We start from the raw sequence: 17,452 nt of genomic DNA, 5'->3' as shown, positions 1-17,452 counted from the left end.
TTTCAAATTTTATTATAGGTTAAAGGGTACATGTATAGGTTTGTTACATGAGTAAATCATGTGATTCTGAGGCTAGACGTCCCAGTGATATTGACACCCAGGAAGTAAGCCTAGAACCCAACAGACGGTTCTTCAGCCCACCCCCTGTCCCTTGGTTCCCATCTTTACATTCATATGTATTCAATGTTTAGCTCCAAATTATAAGTGAAAATATGTGGTATTTGGTTTTGTGTTCTTGCATTTGATTGTTTAGGATAATTGGCCCCCAGCTCCATCCATGTTACTGAAAAGGTCATGATACTGTTCGTTTTATTTCTGTAATATTCCATGGTGTATATGTAGCACATTTTCTTTATCCAATCCACTGTTGATGGGCAGCTAGGTTGATTTCATATTTTTGTTTTTGTGAATAGCACCGCAATAAACATATGAGTGCATGTGTATTTTTGATAGTTGGCTTTCAATCCTGTGCATACTTTCTTTTTTTTTCCTATTTCCTTCCTTCCTGCCTGCCTACCTGCCTTCACTTCTGTCTTCTTGTTTTTTATGTGTGCTTCACCAGTATTTACATATTGTGAGTCCAACAATGCACAAAACACATGTCGATTTAGCTAGAATCTAACTATATTGTAGCATGAGGGCCCTTCGTTGTATCTAATTTGACCTAATGTTGAAAGTATAGGTGGCTCTTATTATTTGGAGGTATGTTCCCTCAATACCTAGTTTATTGAGAGTTTTTAACATGAAGGGGTGTTGCATTTTATTGAAAGCCTTTTCTGCCTCTGTTGAGATAAACGTGTGTTGTTGATGTTTTCTTTTTTCACACTAGTCTCACTTAGCAAATCATGTGGTTTTTGTCTTTAGTTCTGTTTATGTGATGAAACATATTTATTGATTTCCATATGTTGAACCAATCTTGTATCTGCGGATGACGCCTACTCGATCATGACGGAATAGCTTTTTAATATGCTGCTGGATTCAGTTTGCCAGTATTTTGTTAAGAATTTTTGCATTGCTGTTTATCAAGGATATTGGCTTGAGGTTTTCTCTTTTTGAAAACTCTGCCAGGTTTTGGTATCAGGTTTTGGTGCCAAGTTTTGGTATCATAGAATGAGATAGGAAATAAGGATTTGGAGAAACTAGAATCTTGCACACTTTTAGTTGCAATATAAAATTGTGCAGTCACTCAGTGTGGAAAACAGTATGGTAGTTCCTCAAAATATATTTTTAAAACATAAAATAGCCATATGATCCAGCTTTCCACTTCCGGGTATAAAACCAAAAGTATTAAAAGCAGGAACCTGGACTGATATTTGTACACCAACATTGATACCAGTATTATGCACAATAACAAATACATGGAAATAACCCAAATGCCAATTTATGGATGAAAGGGATAAATAAAATGTGGTACATAATACAATAAAATATTATTCAGCCTTAAAAAAGACAGAAATCTTGCTATATGTGACAACATGGATGAACCTGGTGGACATTTGGCTAAATGAAAAAAGCCAGTCACACAAGGACAAACAGTGCATGATTCCACATATATTAGTTATGTAAAATAGCCAAACTCATAGAAACAGAGAGTGAATAGTGGTTGCCAGGGGCTGTAGAGAGAGAGACATGGAGAGTTGCTGTTCAACTGGTTTAAAGTTTCAGTTATGCAAAATGAATAAGTTCAAGAGATCTGCTGTACAGCATTGTGCCTACAGTCAACAATACTCTATTGAGCACTTAAAAATGTGTAAGATGGTAGGTCTCATATTAAGCATATTAAATTTTTACAACAAAGAATAAAAATAGAAATAGAATTTACTTAGAAAAATCAATGTAATGAATTGTACTAATAAAGCACAAAAACCACAATATCATCTTGATAGATACAGAAAAACAATGTGACAAAATACAACGTGTTTTCATAGTAAATACACAAAACAAACTAAGCATAGATGAAAACTTCCTCAATCTGATAAAAGACATCTATAAAAGGCCCACTAACCACATAATATTTAATGGTCAAAACTGAAAGCTTTCCTCCTGAGATCAGAAATAAGACAAGGATATTCACTCTCACCATGTCTATTCAACATTGTATTGCAGTCTCTAGCCACAGAATTAGGCAAGAAATAGAAATAAAAGGCATATAGATTGGAAAAGATAAATAAGACTATCTCAATTTGCAGATGGTATGATCTTATACAGAGAGAATTCTTAAAGAAACTACAGAAAAAAATTGTAAAGAATTTATATAAAAACCATTAAAGCTAAAAAAAAAAGTTGAAGAATATAATAACAATTTAGAAAAATTAATTATATTTCTATACACAGCAGTGAGCAATCTGAAATTAAAACTAACAAAACAATTTCACTTATAAATTTGAAAACATTAAAAAACAAAATACAGGCATATCCTGTTCTTTGCACTTTACAGATACTATGTTTTTTACAAACTAAATGTTTGTGGCAACCTTGTATTGAGCAAGTCTATTGGTGTCATTTTTCCAATAGCACTTGTTCACTTTTTGTCTCTGTGTCACATATTGGTAATTCCCACGAAATTTCAAACTTTTAATTATTATTATATCTGTTATGGTGGTCTATTATCAGCGATCTTTGATGTTACTCTTGTAATTGTTTTGGGACTCCATGCACTGCTCCTATATACAATGGCAAACGTAACTGATAAAGGTTTTGTATGTTCTGACTGCTTCACTGACCTGTCGTCCCCCCATTTCTCTTCCTCTGCTCAGGTCTTCTATTCCCTGAGATACAACAATATTGAAATTATGTCAACTACTAATCCTCCGGTGGCCTCTAAGTGTTCAAGTAAGAGGAATAGTCACATGTATCTCGCTTTAAATCAAAAGCTAGAAATGATTAAGCTTAGTAAGGAAGGCATATCAAAAGCCAAGATAGGCTGAAAGCTAGGGCTCTTGCACCAAACAGTTAGCCAAGTTGTGAATGCAAAGGAAACATTCTTGAAGGACATTAAGAGTGCTACTCCAGTGAAAACACAAATGACAAGAAAGTGAGCTAGCCTTATTCCTGATATGGAGAAACTTGTAGTTATCTGGATGGAAGATCAAACAAGTCACAACGCTTCTTTAATCCAAATCCTAATCCAGAGCAAGGCCCTACCTCTCTTTAATTCCTTGTAGGCTGAGAAAGGTGAAGAAGCTGCAGAAGAAAAGTTGGTATCTAACAAACGTGGGTTTATGAGGTTTAAGTAAAGGAACAATCTCCTTAACATAGAAGTGCAAGGTGAAGCAGCGAGTGTGGACGTAGAAGCTGCAGCAAGTTATCCAGAAAATCTAGCTAAGATCATTGAGGAAGGTGGCTACACTAAATAATAGGTTTCAGTGTAGACAAAACAGCCTTATATTGGAAGAAGATGCCATCTAGGACTATCATAGCTAGAGAAGAGAAGTCATACCTGGCTTCAAAGATTCAAAGGACAGGCTAACTCTCCTATTAGGGGATAATGCAGTTGGTGACTTTAAGTTCAAGCCAATGCACATTTTCCATTACAATAAAAACCGCTGTAATTCTTAAGAGTTATGCCAAATTCTATTCTATCTCTGCTCTATAGATGGAACCATGAAGCCTGGATAATGGCACATCTATTTACAGCATGGTTTGCCGAACATTTTAAGCCCACTATTGAGACCTATGGCTCAAAAAGAAAAGATTCCTTGCAAAATATTACTGCTCACTAAACGAATCTAGTTACCCGAGAGCTCTGTAAAAAGAAATTCATTTTTCATGCCTGCTAACACAACATACATTCTGCAGCTATGTAATATGGAGTAATTGTTTGACTTTCGAGTTTCATTATTTAAGAAAGGCATTTGGCAAAGCTATAGCTTCCATATATAGAGATTACTCTAATGGATCTGAGCAACATAAATTGAAAACTTTCTGAAAAGGATTCACCATACTAAATGTTATTGCAAACATTTGTGATTGATGGAAGGAGGTCAAAATGCCAACATTAACAAGAGTTTGGAAGAAGTTTATTCCAACCCTTGTGGATGACTTTGAGGGACTCAAAACTTCAGTGGAGGCAGTCACTGCACATGTGAAAATAGCAAAAGTACTAGAATTAGAAGTAAAATGTGAATATAAGACTGAATTGCTGCAATCTCATGATAAAACTTGAATGGATGAAGAGTTGTTATTTTATGGTTTATTGAGACGGAATATACTCCTGATAAAAATGTTGTGAACACTGTTGAAATGACAACAAAGTATTTAGAATATTACATAAACTTAGTTGGTAAAACAGTGGTAGAGTTTAAGAGAATTGTCTCAAATTTTGAAAGAAATTTACTGTAGGTAAGATGCCTTCAAACAGCATCGCATGCTCCAGAGAAATCTTTCATGAAAGGAAAAGTCAATTGATGTGGCAAACTTCACTGTTGCCTTATCATAAGGAATTTCCTCAGCCACCCCAACCTTCAGTGGCCACCACCCTGATCTGTCAGCAGCCGTCAACATCAAGGTAAGGCCCTCCACCAGTAAAAAGATTATGACTCGGTGAAGGCTTAGATAATCATTACTGTTATTTTAGCAATGAAGTATTTTCAAATTAAGGTATGTATACTGTTTTTTAGACATAATGGCATCACACACTTAATAGACTACAGTATTGCGTAAATATAACTTTTACATGCAGTGAGAAATCAAACAATTCGTGTGACTTGCTTTATTGCAATATATGCTTTATTGTGGTGGTCTGGAACCAAACACATGATATCTCTGGGGTGTGGCTGTACTGAGGAGTAAACTTTAATGAAGTGCAAAATGTGTAGTCTGAAAACAACAAAACATTGCTGGAAGAAATCGAAGAGAACCTGAATAAAAGGAAAATATCTTGTTTTCATGGATCAAAATACTTAATACTGCTGATATGGCAATACTCGGCAAATGTATCTACAGTTTCAATAGACTCCTTGTTGTAATTCCAGTTGATATTTTATCAGAGACTGATCTAAAAATTCTCATAAAAACACAAAGGATCAAATAGACCCAAAGTAATTCTGAATAAAATAATAAAAGACTCATATGTCTTTATTTTATAACTTATTATAAAACTATAGTAATCAAGATAGTATGATATTGGCAAAAGAATAGACACGCAGATAATTGAACATAATTGAGAGTCCAGAAATCAGTGCTTAATTTTACAGAGAAGTGATTTTTGATGAGGGTGCCTACTTAATTCAATGAGGAAATGTTTAAAACAAACAGTGCTAGGATGATCAAATGTTCAAATGCAAAATAATGAAGTTAGTCCCCTATCTAACACAACAAAAATTAACTCAAAGGGGAGTACAGATCTAAGTGTAAGAGCAAAGCATTCTTAGATACAACACCAAAAGCACATGTGTCAAAAAATAGATAAATTGATCTTTATGAAAATAAATAACCTGTCCATCAAAGGATACTATGAAAACAGTAAAAAGATAACCCACAAAATGGGATAAAATATTTATAAGTCATATGTCTGATAAAGATATTGTATCCGTAATATAAAAAGAACTCCTGCAACTTAAAAACAAATGATAAATTAAATAAAGAATTAAAATGCCTAATAAAAAAATTGACAAAGGACTTCAATAGATATTTGTCCAAAGAAGACGTATAAATAGCCAATAAACACAGGAAAAGATGCTCAAAATGATTATTCATCAGGGAATACAAATCAAAGCCAAAATGAGATAATACATCGAAAACATTAGTCTAGCTATAATAAAAATCACAGAAAATAGTAAGTGTTGGAGAGAGCAGGGAGAAATTAAAACCTTCATATATTGCTGGTGGAAATGTAAACGGCTGCATCCACTTTGGCAAAGAGTGTGGTAATTCCTTAAGTGGTTAAACACAAAATTACCATAAGACACATCAATTTCACTTCTAAGTATATATATACATGTGAAATGAAAACACAAATTTACCCAAAACTGTATGCAAATGTTCACAGCAGCATTATTTGTAACAGCCAAAAAGTGGAGGTATCTCAAATATCCTTCAACTGATGAGTGGATAAACAAAATGTGATGCATCCATGCAATGAAATAATATTCCACCATAAAAAGTAAAAGCAAACAACTTCATTAAAGAGTGGACGAAGGACATGAACAGACTTTTCAAAAGAAGGCGTACACACAGCCAGCAGCATATGAAAAATGTTCAATATCATTGATCACTATAGAAATGCAAACCAAAACCACTATGAGATACCATCTCACACCAATCAGAATGGGTATCATTAAAAAGTCAATAAACAACAGATGATGGCAAGGTTCTGGAGAAAAAGGAATGCTTATACACTGGTGGTGGAAATGTAAACTATTCAGTCACTGGGGAAAGCAGTTTGGCGATTTCTCAAAGAACCTAAAATAGAACTACCATTTGAGCCAGCATTCCCGTTATTGGATATGTACCCAAAGGAATATAAATCATTCTAAATCATGCATGTGTATGTTCATTGTGGCACTTTTCAGAAGAGCAAAGACATTAAATCAACCTAAATGCCCATTAAAAACATGGTACATATACACCATGGAATATTATGCAGCCATAAAAAAGGACAGGGTGACGTCCTTTGCAGCAACATGGATGGGGTTGGAGGCTAAGAGAGAGAACTGATGCAGGAACAGAAAACCAAATACTGCATGTTTTCACTTATAAGTGGAAGATAAATATTGGGAACACATAGAAACAAAGAAAAGAACTACAGACACTGGGGCCTACTTGAGGGTGGAGGTTGGGAAGAGGGAGAGGATTGAAAAACTACATATCAGATACGATGCTTATTACCTGGGTGACAAAATAATCTGTACACCAAACCCAAGTGACACAGAATTTACATATATAACAAACCTGTACTTGTACCTCTGAACTTAAAAGTTGAAAAAGAAATATGGCAATGCTTTTATTCCAGGTGAAACATAATATATATTATTGTGACCAAAGGATGTTAAAACTATTAGCTGTTCATCTGTAGGCTGTGGGTTAACTTAAAATATAACATTTCAATGGGCTAAATTCTTGGGCTGGATGGTGAATTTATTGTTCCACTATTTCTGTAGCATATCAGATTTGATAATCAGAGTGTTTGGGGCATCTTGCACATAGAGAGTTTTCTATTGAAAACATTTACTTCCCAGTGCAAAATATCACAAAAACCCTATTCCTGATAGCAGTTTGAGAGACGAGTGGCTGCCAGAGGAAGGGGGTTTTACTCTGTGCCTTTGTTTCCACACAGGTAAAGTAGAGTGAATAGTCGTAATTGCTGTACTCTAAAGATTCCCAGAACTGACTGTTAAAGACCACATAACACAATGTCATAACGTGATTAATTTGGTCAATTTATTTGACACAGTATGTGAAAAAATAAAATCAAAAGCTTTATTTGACCATCAGTCAGTTTATTCAAAATACTTGATTCAAAACTAAAATCACAATATTGGCCACAGTCAAAATGGATATCAATGCCATGAAAGCTCAGGTCATATAGACTTTGAGACATGTATTATAATGTCATCCAGTTTTACCAGATACAGTAAGGGTGGGCTACATGAACACTCTAAAGGTATGTCTTTATGTTCTGAAAATTCCTTCATAATAGCAAAGCTGGCATTTTATAATTTTCAGAGCTATAAATCATTTTTAAAATCATGATGATACTCAAAGCAGATGTGAAAACATATGTTTGCCACAGTTGTATAAACTGCTTACTTGTCACAGTTAATAAATGTTGACACTTCTACTTTAACTCATTCCCTTTTAATAACTAAACTCTATTTCAGGAAAATATATTTTTTTCTTACCATCACAAATATAACTGTAAGAACTTGATATAGAGAATCCCATTTTTTTTTTAAAAAAAAACCTTTCCACTATAACTGGGGTGCAGTTTAATATGCCACTCTTGCTTATTAATGTCCTCATCAGGATATGTGACCAACTTACTTGATTTAAACAAGAAATATTCTACCATTCCACAGCAAGAAATTCAGAAATACCAGCGCATACTACTATATACTTTATGCAGATCAGATACTGTACATCTGTAGTAACGCTTGAACTGATTTTTCATAAGACACAATAGTGTATACTTGAGTGCTGTATTACACAGGACAGTCCCAAATGCCATTTTGACTTATGGGGTTTGCAGCTCTGATTGTATCATATGCATCATGTACAGCTTGGGACTTCCCTAGCAAAGCTGCTTTACTACCAAGATGTCCTTTAAATAGTCATGATATGGTGGGAAAAAGGTCTCAGGAACAAATTGTTGCTGGGTTATAAATGAAGTTTCATCTGTAACTAGACTTTCATTACCTGTGCAAGAGTTTGGGTAGTTTAATATCATGAACCTGACTTTCTTTCTGACAACTATTCCGAAATCAATCATTTGCATTTTGGAGCCCCAGAGGGTATAGCCTTTCACTGTCAGGCTAAGAAAAGATAAAACATGTGGCAAGGAAACCAACCATAGATCAATGAAATTAAAATCATACATTATTTCAAATTCCAACTAAAATGCTCATCTAGGTAATTATGAAGCACATTCAGTTTACAGAAAAGAGAAAATATTATTCATTAATTCTTCAGTTCATGAAATATTTTTTTCTATATATTCTGGGCACCTTTAGTAAATAGAAAAATTTACCCTGTGGTGAAGTACAATAAACTGATGATCTGATAAATTACATGTTAGCTACTCTCTAACTCATGGTGACAGCAACAATGCATAACCCATGCCATATGATTATATATTTTCCTTTTCTCTTACACTTTCAGCCTTACAAACAAAGTTGTACTCAGTTTTCATATTAGGAGAGCATCACTTTAAAATTCTTACACTCTCTATCTTCCTTGAACAGCTCTCCTAAGACAAAACTGGATACTATGCAGAGGTGACACATGTACCTCAGCAGATCAAAAGGCAGGTTGAGATCATATCTATCAGTATTCCAGGTAAATACCTGATGGGCTAACTTGCTAAGTTTTCATCTGAAATGTCCAAATTAGCATATATTTTTAAAATAACTTTCAAGGATTGAGGGAAGCAGCTCCCCTCTACGACAGCAACTCAGTTTTGTCAAATATAACCGTCAACTATAAACAGCAAGTGGTGAATCATTTAAACATAGTTAAAAAAGTAAATATGTAATACAAAGGGAGTCAGGTGTCTCTGATCTGGCATAGTAAGAGGGCTTAAGATAAAGTTTCCAACCACATGCACAGACAAATTTCAGGCGGATATGTAATTTATAACCTCTCAAATAAACAACCTTCAGATAAACATCATGTTTTCTACTATTAAAATAATTTATCCAAAGCTGGTATGAATCTATTCTTACTAAGGGAAATGTGGATGCAATATACAGCACACAGGTGTTAACTGAGTTAGTATCTGATTATTATATGTGTATCAAATAAGCAAAAATCATTTTACCTTTATTATCTTTTCGGAATTTTTTGATGGTTAGTCCATCATCTTGATCAACAATAAGTTCCTCTCTATTGTTGGGCATCATAACTATAAATAAGAGATGTAACTGAGTAGTTTTCTATGTGAAATACCCAGAAAAAAGGCAGAAAAGCATCACACAAATGGCTAATATAATCTAATAACAACTAACATAAGTTTTATATAGTTCTACTTCTAAAACAGTAGAAAGATTTTTTGTTGGTCTGAAGATCATATAATGAAAAAATCAGTAAGCTGCTTGATCATGTGAGTTTAAAGTATAATTAATATATACAAATATATACATATGAATTTGTATAATTGCCAACATAGCAAGATTAATAGATAATATAACTTTCTGAAAATTATTATGATTCTTTATAAAACATATTGAAAGAGAAAAAATGTTAATTTTCAGAGTTTATAATTTAATTCTCTTTAGTCATATTTTATTCAAACATTATATAGCCCTATTAATAAAATATGGTAACTGTAGAGTTAAAAATTCTCAAGCCTTTTTATTTATTTATAGACAATATTGGTATCATTCTTAGACAACTATGGAATGTGCATATAGAGCCTAATTACTGCCAGTGTAATTATAAATAAACTATATTGTCAACATTTTTTTCTAGGATATTACATTGCTTTGGATATATTTGATTTTACTTCTAAGTATAAATTGCCCATTCTTTTGTGATATATCTATTATATCATAAATATATTTTTTCTATATATTATGGGCACCTTTAGTAGATAGAAAAATTTACCCTGTGGTGAAGTACAAATAAACTATCTGATGATCTGATAAATTACATGTTAGCTACTGTCTAACTCATGGCGACAGCAACAATGCATAACCCATGCCATATGATTATATATTTCCCTACGTGCTCTGCTTTTTAGCCAGCACTCAATAAATAATTATCTGTATATATCCCTTTCCCCTTTTTGTCTCCTTCTTCCCACCCTCATCAATATGAATGGTATACCAACAGAAGAATGTGTCCTTTTGTTTCTTAATTCATTAGTGGTCACTCATTTGTAGACTCTCGTTCTTTCTCAGACTTTCTAGAATCAGTTGTACACAATGTAGTAACAACGAGGTAGTCTATGTCATAGAAAAGAGTAAAGCTAGAAGACATCTGTCATGTCTTCCAGGAATTAGACTTACTCTCTCAGGGACATTAGCCTCAAGCCCTGATCCACTGGTTCTTAACCCTGGCTACACATAAGAATCTCTTGGGCCGGGCGCGGTGGCTCATGCTTGTAATCCCAGCACTTTGGGAGGCCGAGGCGGGCGGATCACGAGGTCAGGAGATCGAGACCACGGTGAAACCCCGTCTCTACTAAAAATACAAAAAATTAGCCGGGCGTGGTGGCGGGCGCCTGTAGTCCCAGCTACTCGGAGAGGCTGAGGCAGGAGAATGGCGTGAACCCGGGAGGCGGAGCTTGCAGTGAGCCGAGATTGCACCACCGCACTCCAGCCTGGGAGACAGAGCGAGACTCCGTCTCAAAAAAAAAAAAAAAAAAAAAAAGAATCTCTTGAAGAAACGCTGAAAAGTAAAACAAAATACTGCTGCCGAGGCTCTATTCCAGACCAAATGAATCAAACTCTGAGTGTGTGACCTCAGCATCCTCCATATTAATAAAAACTCCATAGGTGATTACACTTGGGAGCCAGATTTGAGAACCGCTATGCTCATTATGAAGCTAAAAGGCTCCAAAAAAACATATAATACTGACAAGCTAAGTGAGATTTGGATTAATTTCCCCAAAAGATAGTCTTCATCCTTCTGGAATCTAAAACCTTCCCTAGTCTCCCAAATTTCTCTTCCCCCAAGAAAATACATTATTTTGGAAAGGCTGAAAGCAATCGCTATTACGAGTTGTAAACATTCAGAGTTCCCTTAAAGAACTTCCCCCTTGTAAGACTAAAGGAATAGCAAAAATCATTTTCCTGAAAGGAAATGGGTACATAGGAAATTGGACTGTGTAGGTATAGAAGATTAACAAATATTTTACCTAGCTCAATTGATTGGTAATTACTATATACTAAATGAGAATTTGTTACAGCTGAATGTACCTGTCAACTTCTATATACCTGAGTAGAATTAGACAGAAGGAAATGATAAGTAATCAAAGTCAAGTCACACAGAGAAGAGTAATTTTTATCGCCCACACTTCCTTGGCACTTTTTTTCACATAATATTTCATTTCACCGCTCAATAATCCAGTGCATTAGACAGGGTGATAAGTTTTTTCCATATAATAGGTAAAGAAACTCATGGTGGTTAAGTGGCATACACAAGATGTTATAGCTAGTTAGTGCCAGACCTATAGCTAGACTGAAGTTCCCAATATGCCACATCACAACCAATTTCTGGAATAGCATCTATGGTGTAAGGCTTCTGAGAAAACAAAATATATATAAATGTAGGGGAAATCATGTTAAATATTTGTGATCTAAGTTGTTGAGATTGTGGCAAATCTTATATTGATTCACTCTTTAGTCACTCTTAAATGGGCAACTGCCTAAAGGATATTTTAACTTCCCTTATTCAAAAGATGTTGTGACTGTGTCAGGTGTATTGTATCACATATAGAACTCACAAATACTCAACAAAAATTTCATCATATTACTTCCACGAGATTGAATGATACAGTAAAGGAAGATCTTTGCAGAGAACACACTTCTAACAATGTAAGTTTCATTTTATTGGTCATATTGTTTCAGCAATTACAAAAGACCAAATTTCAAAAAGCTATTTATATTAAGGAGGTGTCAGCTTACCCAGCTTTTCCCTCTCCTCTATTTTTCCTAACAACTAATTTCCAGAAACAATATTTTCCAATTACCTGTTTCAGAAAAGTTACTCACCCATTCTTTCCAAATGATGATCCATCTGAGAGGGAGAGCTGGACACACTGCTGCTGGTGTGGGAAGAGGTCTGGCTCCCAGGACGATGATTCTCTTCCAGAGAAGGAGCAGGAGAAGGACTCTCTGGGATCCGCTCCTGACACGAAAGGAAACACAAAGGAAATGTCATCTATGCGCCAAGTTTTTATGTCGGTTGAGTCTATACATTTGAAATGGTGACCTCTCACTTATTGTGAAAGTGTACACATCTACAATAATTGGTCTTAAATACATATACTTAAACACAAATATACTTTTGATTCTTGTGAAATTAATAAAATATCATGAGGGCTAAATTATAGAAAAAGTCAAAAAAGCATCTAGTAAAGGGGCAAGAAAAGTTAATTTCCACTTGCTCTGCTAAAAAATTCATAAATGATTAACAGTGTAGGTGTGTTTTGAAGGTTATTGTTATTATAGTTTCTAGATTGATGTGAAGTTCATGGCAAGGCCTGGAGGGTGATACTCCTATCTCATTAAGAAGGAGAACTCCCAAATGTAAAGACTTGAGAGCCCTGGAATGAAACTCACAAATTGTGGCACCTGGTGCATGTTGAGCTTTTCTGCATGGACAACATTTATAGAAATAATATACTTGTATATTAGATACCTGTAACCTCTCAGACCTTAATAACTTATGTTGAATTCTGCCAACAAAATATTTTAATAGGCTGGGCACAGTGGCTTATGCATGTAATCTCAGCACTTTGGGAGGCCGAGGCAGGTGGATCACCTGAGGTCAGGGGTTCGAGACCAGCCTGATCAAAATGGTGAAACCCCGTCTCTACTACAAATACAAAAAATTAGCCGGGCGTGGTGGCAGGCACCTGTAATCCCAGCTAATGGGGAGACTGAGGTAGAAGAATCCCTTGAACCCAAGAGGCGGACATTGCAGTGAGCCGAAGTCACGCCATTGCACTCCAGCCTGAGCAACAAGAGCTAAACTTCGTATCAAAAAAAGTATATATATTTTAATAGTCACAGTACACCATTATTTTTTTTTCAAACTTACACTATGATCTATCAAGGTGAATTCTTCTAGTATTCCATAGATTTTTGTAGTTTTCAATAACGTATTTTAATAAAATATTTTTGCATACTTCTGCAGTAATTATTATGGCTCTCAAGACTTCTGATTATTAAAATTGCTATAAAACACTGAAGCTATTCACTATGTTTATGCATCACAAATTGGTGAATAAATCCAAATCATTCAGTTAATTTGATCAATAAAAAAACCAAATTGCAGTGTTTATGCACTTAAGCAATAAATTTGACTGGGTGATAGACATGCCAGCACAGAGAATGTTCTATAAAATATTTAATTCATCCATGATAAATTTCTTCAATTAAATGTTGTGTCTAATTATCTGTAATCGCATCATTATTCTAATCATCATAACATTAAGAAATAATTTGTCAAATATGTGCTTGTACATTTCCACATTGATTTTGCATGAGAAGCCCAAATAACCTCCCTAAAAAACTACTGTTTGTTTAATGCAAAAGTAATAGCATGAGAGTTAAAATTTATTATTTCATTAGTAGTAGTTAACATTATCCAATGTCTGGCATTGCAGCAGGCACAGTGATGCCACCTCCCCAACTTAAAATCTCCAATCCACATCTTAATTACAGGAACCTGTGAATTTGTTACTTCACATGGCCAAAGGGACCTTGCAGATGTAATTGGGAATCATGAATTAGGGAGATTATACTGGATTATCTTAGGGACCCAGTCTGATCACCAGGATTCTAAACTGTGGAAGACACAGGCAGAAAAGAAGGGTCAGAGGGAGACATGACTGCAGAGGAATTGTCACAGAGATGCAACATTGCTGGCTTTGAAGATGGAAGAAGGGAGCCATGAGCAAAGAGATGTGAGTGACCTTTAACAATAAACACTGGGCACTTCTAGAGGGGGTAGAGAGGGAGGGGGAAAGGGCTGAAAAACTACCTATTAGACACTATACTCACTACCTAGGTGACAGGATCATTAGTACCCTAAACCTCACCATCATATAATATATCCATGTAAAAAACTTGCACATGTGTCCCATATATCTAAATTAAAAGTTGAAATTATTTTAAAAGAAGAAAAGAAAACAGATAACAGACTATTCTCTGGAGCCTATAGAAAGAAATGCAGCACACCTTGACCACACCTTGCTAATTTTAGCCTAGTGAACTTCATGTCCAACTTCTGACCTACAGAACTCCAAGATAATAAATTTGCACTATGTTAAACCACTGAATTTGTGGCAATTTGTTATAGCAACAATAGAACACTAATACGGTCATTAATGTAGTATGCATATTTTTAAATTTTGTTTTACATTATTGCTTAGCATTTCATTAACATCCAATAACTTTAGTGAAATGAATAGTAGACTTTGAGTATATTAGCTGCGGTATATGCTAATTAAATACCAATAATTTTAAATGTGTATTACATGGTAAGGACTTTATAGTTGTTGTCATGCCTCCAAAACAATGTTTCCAAACACAGTAGAATACTGATACATTTCTTTTATATTTAGTATGCAGTAAAATATCTACTTGTCACATAATGTCTGCAAGGAAAAATAAGAAATATAGAAGAAAAACAGAAGAAAAGAATCAAGTTTTTTCCCCCAATAATTCTATTCACATTTTGGAGGGATGGTACGGGTACTGACAGCAATATCCATACAGCCCTTCTGTCATACCCTTTCACTTTTTAAAAATAGACTTGTAGTTTATCAGTTGTGAAATTCAACTTAAACTATAATGCTTTAAATATATTATTTAAATAGTATGTGTGTGCATGTGTATATATATAAAAGGAATTTAATATATGTGGCCATCTTTTTGCCTTTCATCATTGTGTCCCACTGATTCCATGCCAAAATATGTGCAAAAACTGCAGAACATTCACTATTTGTGTTTGAATTCCAACCCTGAAAATTTCCTTTAAATATGTGTAATTCAATGAACTATATTTATCTCTAATGGACCTCTGAATGAGTGGAGAGGGACAAAGTGCAGCAGTTATTGTGAAAAAATAAAACTGACAAAAGGAAAATCACTGTGTAATAGCAAACCAGAATCACATATACAGCAATGTATGCTGCTGGAATAAAAATAAACAATTTTTGAGTGATCCCTACAGTTTCATGGTTTAAAAAAGCAAGAGAATCCAACTGACAGTGATACTTGATCTTGCTCACTCTGCCTAATAAAAACTGAATGATCATTATGAATAAATAAAAATCATAAGAGCACCTATAAAAACAGAAAATATCAAGAACATTAACAAAAATGCAATTGATATTAACTAATATTAAGAAAAAATAGTGGATTCCCCTAACATATTTAAAATTAGCATAGGATAAAATGATATAAACTCCAATAATTTACGCTGAAACTCCTTCTTTGCATTTTCAGCAGCATATTATGTGAAACAATGAACTAACTTTGAGAACATAATTTAGAAGGTGAATATTAAGAGTGACAGTAACATTTTGCATGAAGCAAATTTTCTCCTTTAAGATTTTGTAGCCTGTACTTACCAAATTCGATCAAGGTTCAGTCCATTGTTATTTTTCTAAGGCAGCACAGAAGTCAGACTTTTTTCACCATGCAAACCATGTTATATGAATGCAGTGCCTTACACTGATTAAGAATTAGGTGTTGTGGTTTTTTTTTAAATCTCTGTGGAAGTGGAATGTTTAAGTTCTCCTAAAATAATGAATAATTATATGAACAATTTCTTCTTTGCAAGTAAACAGATCCATTTTTAGCCCTGTAATAAGTATGCATCGATTTAGCTACTTAACCACAATATGCTTTGGTTCATTAGGTGGCTACTGTTGTGTCTCAGCCTAGTTAAAATTTCACAGCAAGTTAATCTGTTTTATTACAAATGAGAACACAAGTGATAATGCCTTCACCATTTGCCAAATACAGGGTTAACAGTATTTGCAACAAATCAATAAGTACATTTAAAAAGGAAACTTGCAAATCTAAAACCCTAATCACTTTTCCTCATTGATAACTTCATTTATGTGGCATTTATGACTTTTACAACCCGGTTACTCCTCACGTATTTAGTTTGTGCCCCATCGAAAATAGCTGTAGCTCCTATGAAACACCACAGAAGTCTTCTCCAAATCCAAAGTAGCAAAGGACAGAGATTTCCAAAATTTACACATTCTCACAATTCCTATTTTTCCCTGCAATTAGTAATACAGTCTTCAATAATAACTCAGATTCTGATGTGTACTTACATAGTTCAAGGACTTTGCCTAAAAATAATAAGTTGTTACAGAAAATGCTATTAATTAGTACATACAATCCCTTCCTCTACTATACCAGTTCCTTTTCTTTAGAGATATATCACAAATGGTTAAAAATTATGTCCATTATATCAAATTATTTGAAAGTACATTTGAACCTTCATAAAGAATGGGACAATGTTTAGAAAATTCAGTGTTTTATAAGGTTTAACACAGTCAATTTGGCTTATGATTCAGTTTACTGGCACTAAAGTATCAACTCTGACCATGTTCATAGAGGCCATTTATTTCATTTCATTATATTATTTTACATTCTTGGAAATATGGAAGTATACACAGAATTTATGAAGTACTAACATATGTGTGTTAAATATCTCTACCATGTGGTAATACGTATGTGCACATGTTCCATTGCCTTTTAAAAACTGTCTCAATGTTGAATTTCCTCTGATATTTTATTATATTGATTTCCTTCAAGAATTCAGTAGAATTATGTAATATGTCTTCTTTTTTTATTTAGTTTGACTTCAACTCTCATTGTAATTACTTTTCCAAATGTTAATCTATTAATGAGTTCCTAAAGGATTTAATGGCATTTTGCTATTGAGGAGCGGCTTTTGGAAGTTTATTTGAATGCTGGATATTTTATGCATGTATTTGTCTTGATATTTCATATTTAATTGATATGCTTCTTCTGTGTTGTCACCATAGTTCTGCAGAAACAGAACAGACTGTAACTTGAAAGACTTTAATAATAAAACCAGA

General features: G+C 34.2%; 1 protein-coding gene across 2 annotated transcripts in view; it reads right to left on the bottom strand.

Moving 5' to 3' along the window:
• DACH2 (dachshund family transcription factor 2) overlaps window positions 1-17,452 on the bottom strand; it is a 676,171-nt gene that overhangs the window by 81,586 nt on the left and 577,133 nt on the right. For both annotated transcript variants that reach the window (XM_003269018.1, XM_003269019.1), the window contains one exon: window positions 12,372-12,507. In XM_003269018.1, the coding sequence (XP_003269066.1) occupies window positions 12,372-12,507 (136 nt within the window). The remainder of the gene's footprint in view (window positions 1-12,371; window positions 12,508-17,452) is intronic.

This window comes from Nomascus leucogenys, chromosome X (assembly GCF_006542625.1).
Source record: "Nomascus leucogenys isolate Asia chromosome X, Asia_NLE_v1, whole genome shotgun sequence".
Lineage (NCBI taxonomy): Eukaryota > Metazoa > Chordata > Mammalia > Primates > Hylobatidae > Nomascus > Nomascus leucogenys.
The sequence above is the reverse complement of the archived record's forward strand: the minus strand, read 5'-3'. Positions and strand labels throughout refer to the sequence as shown.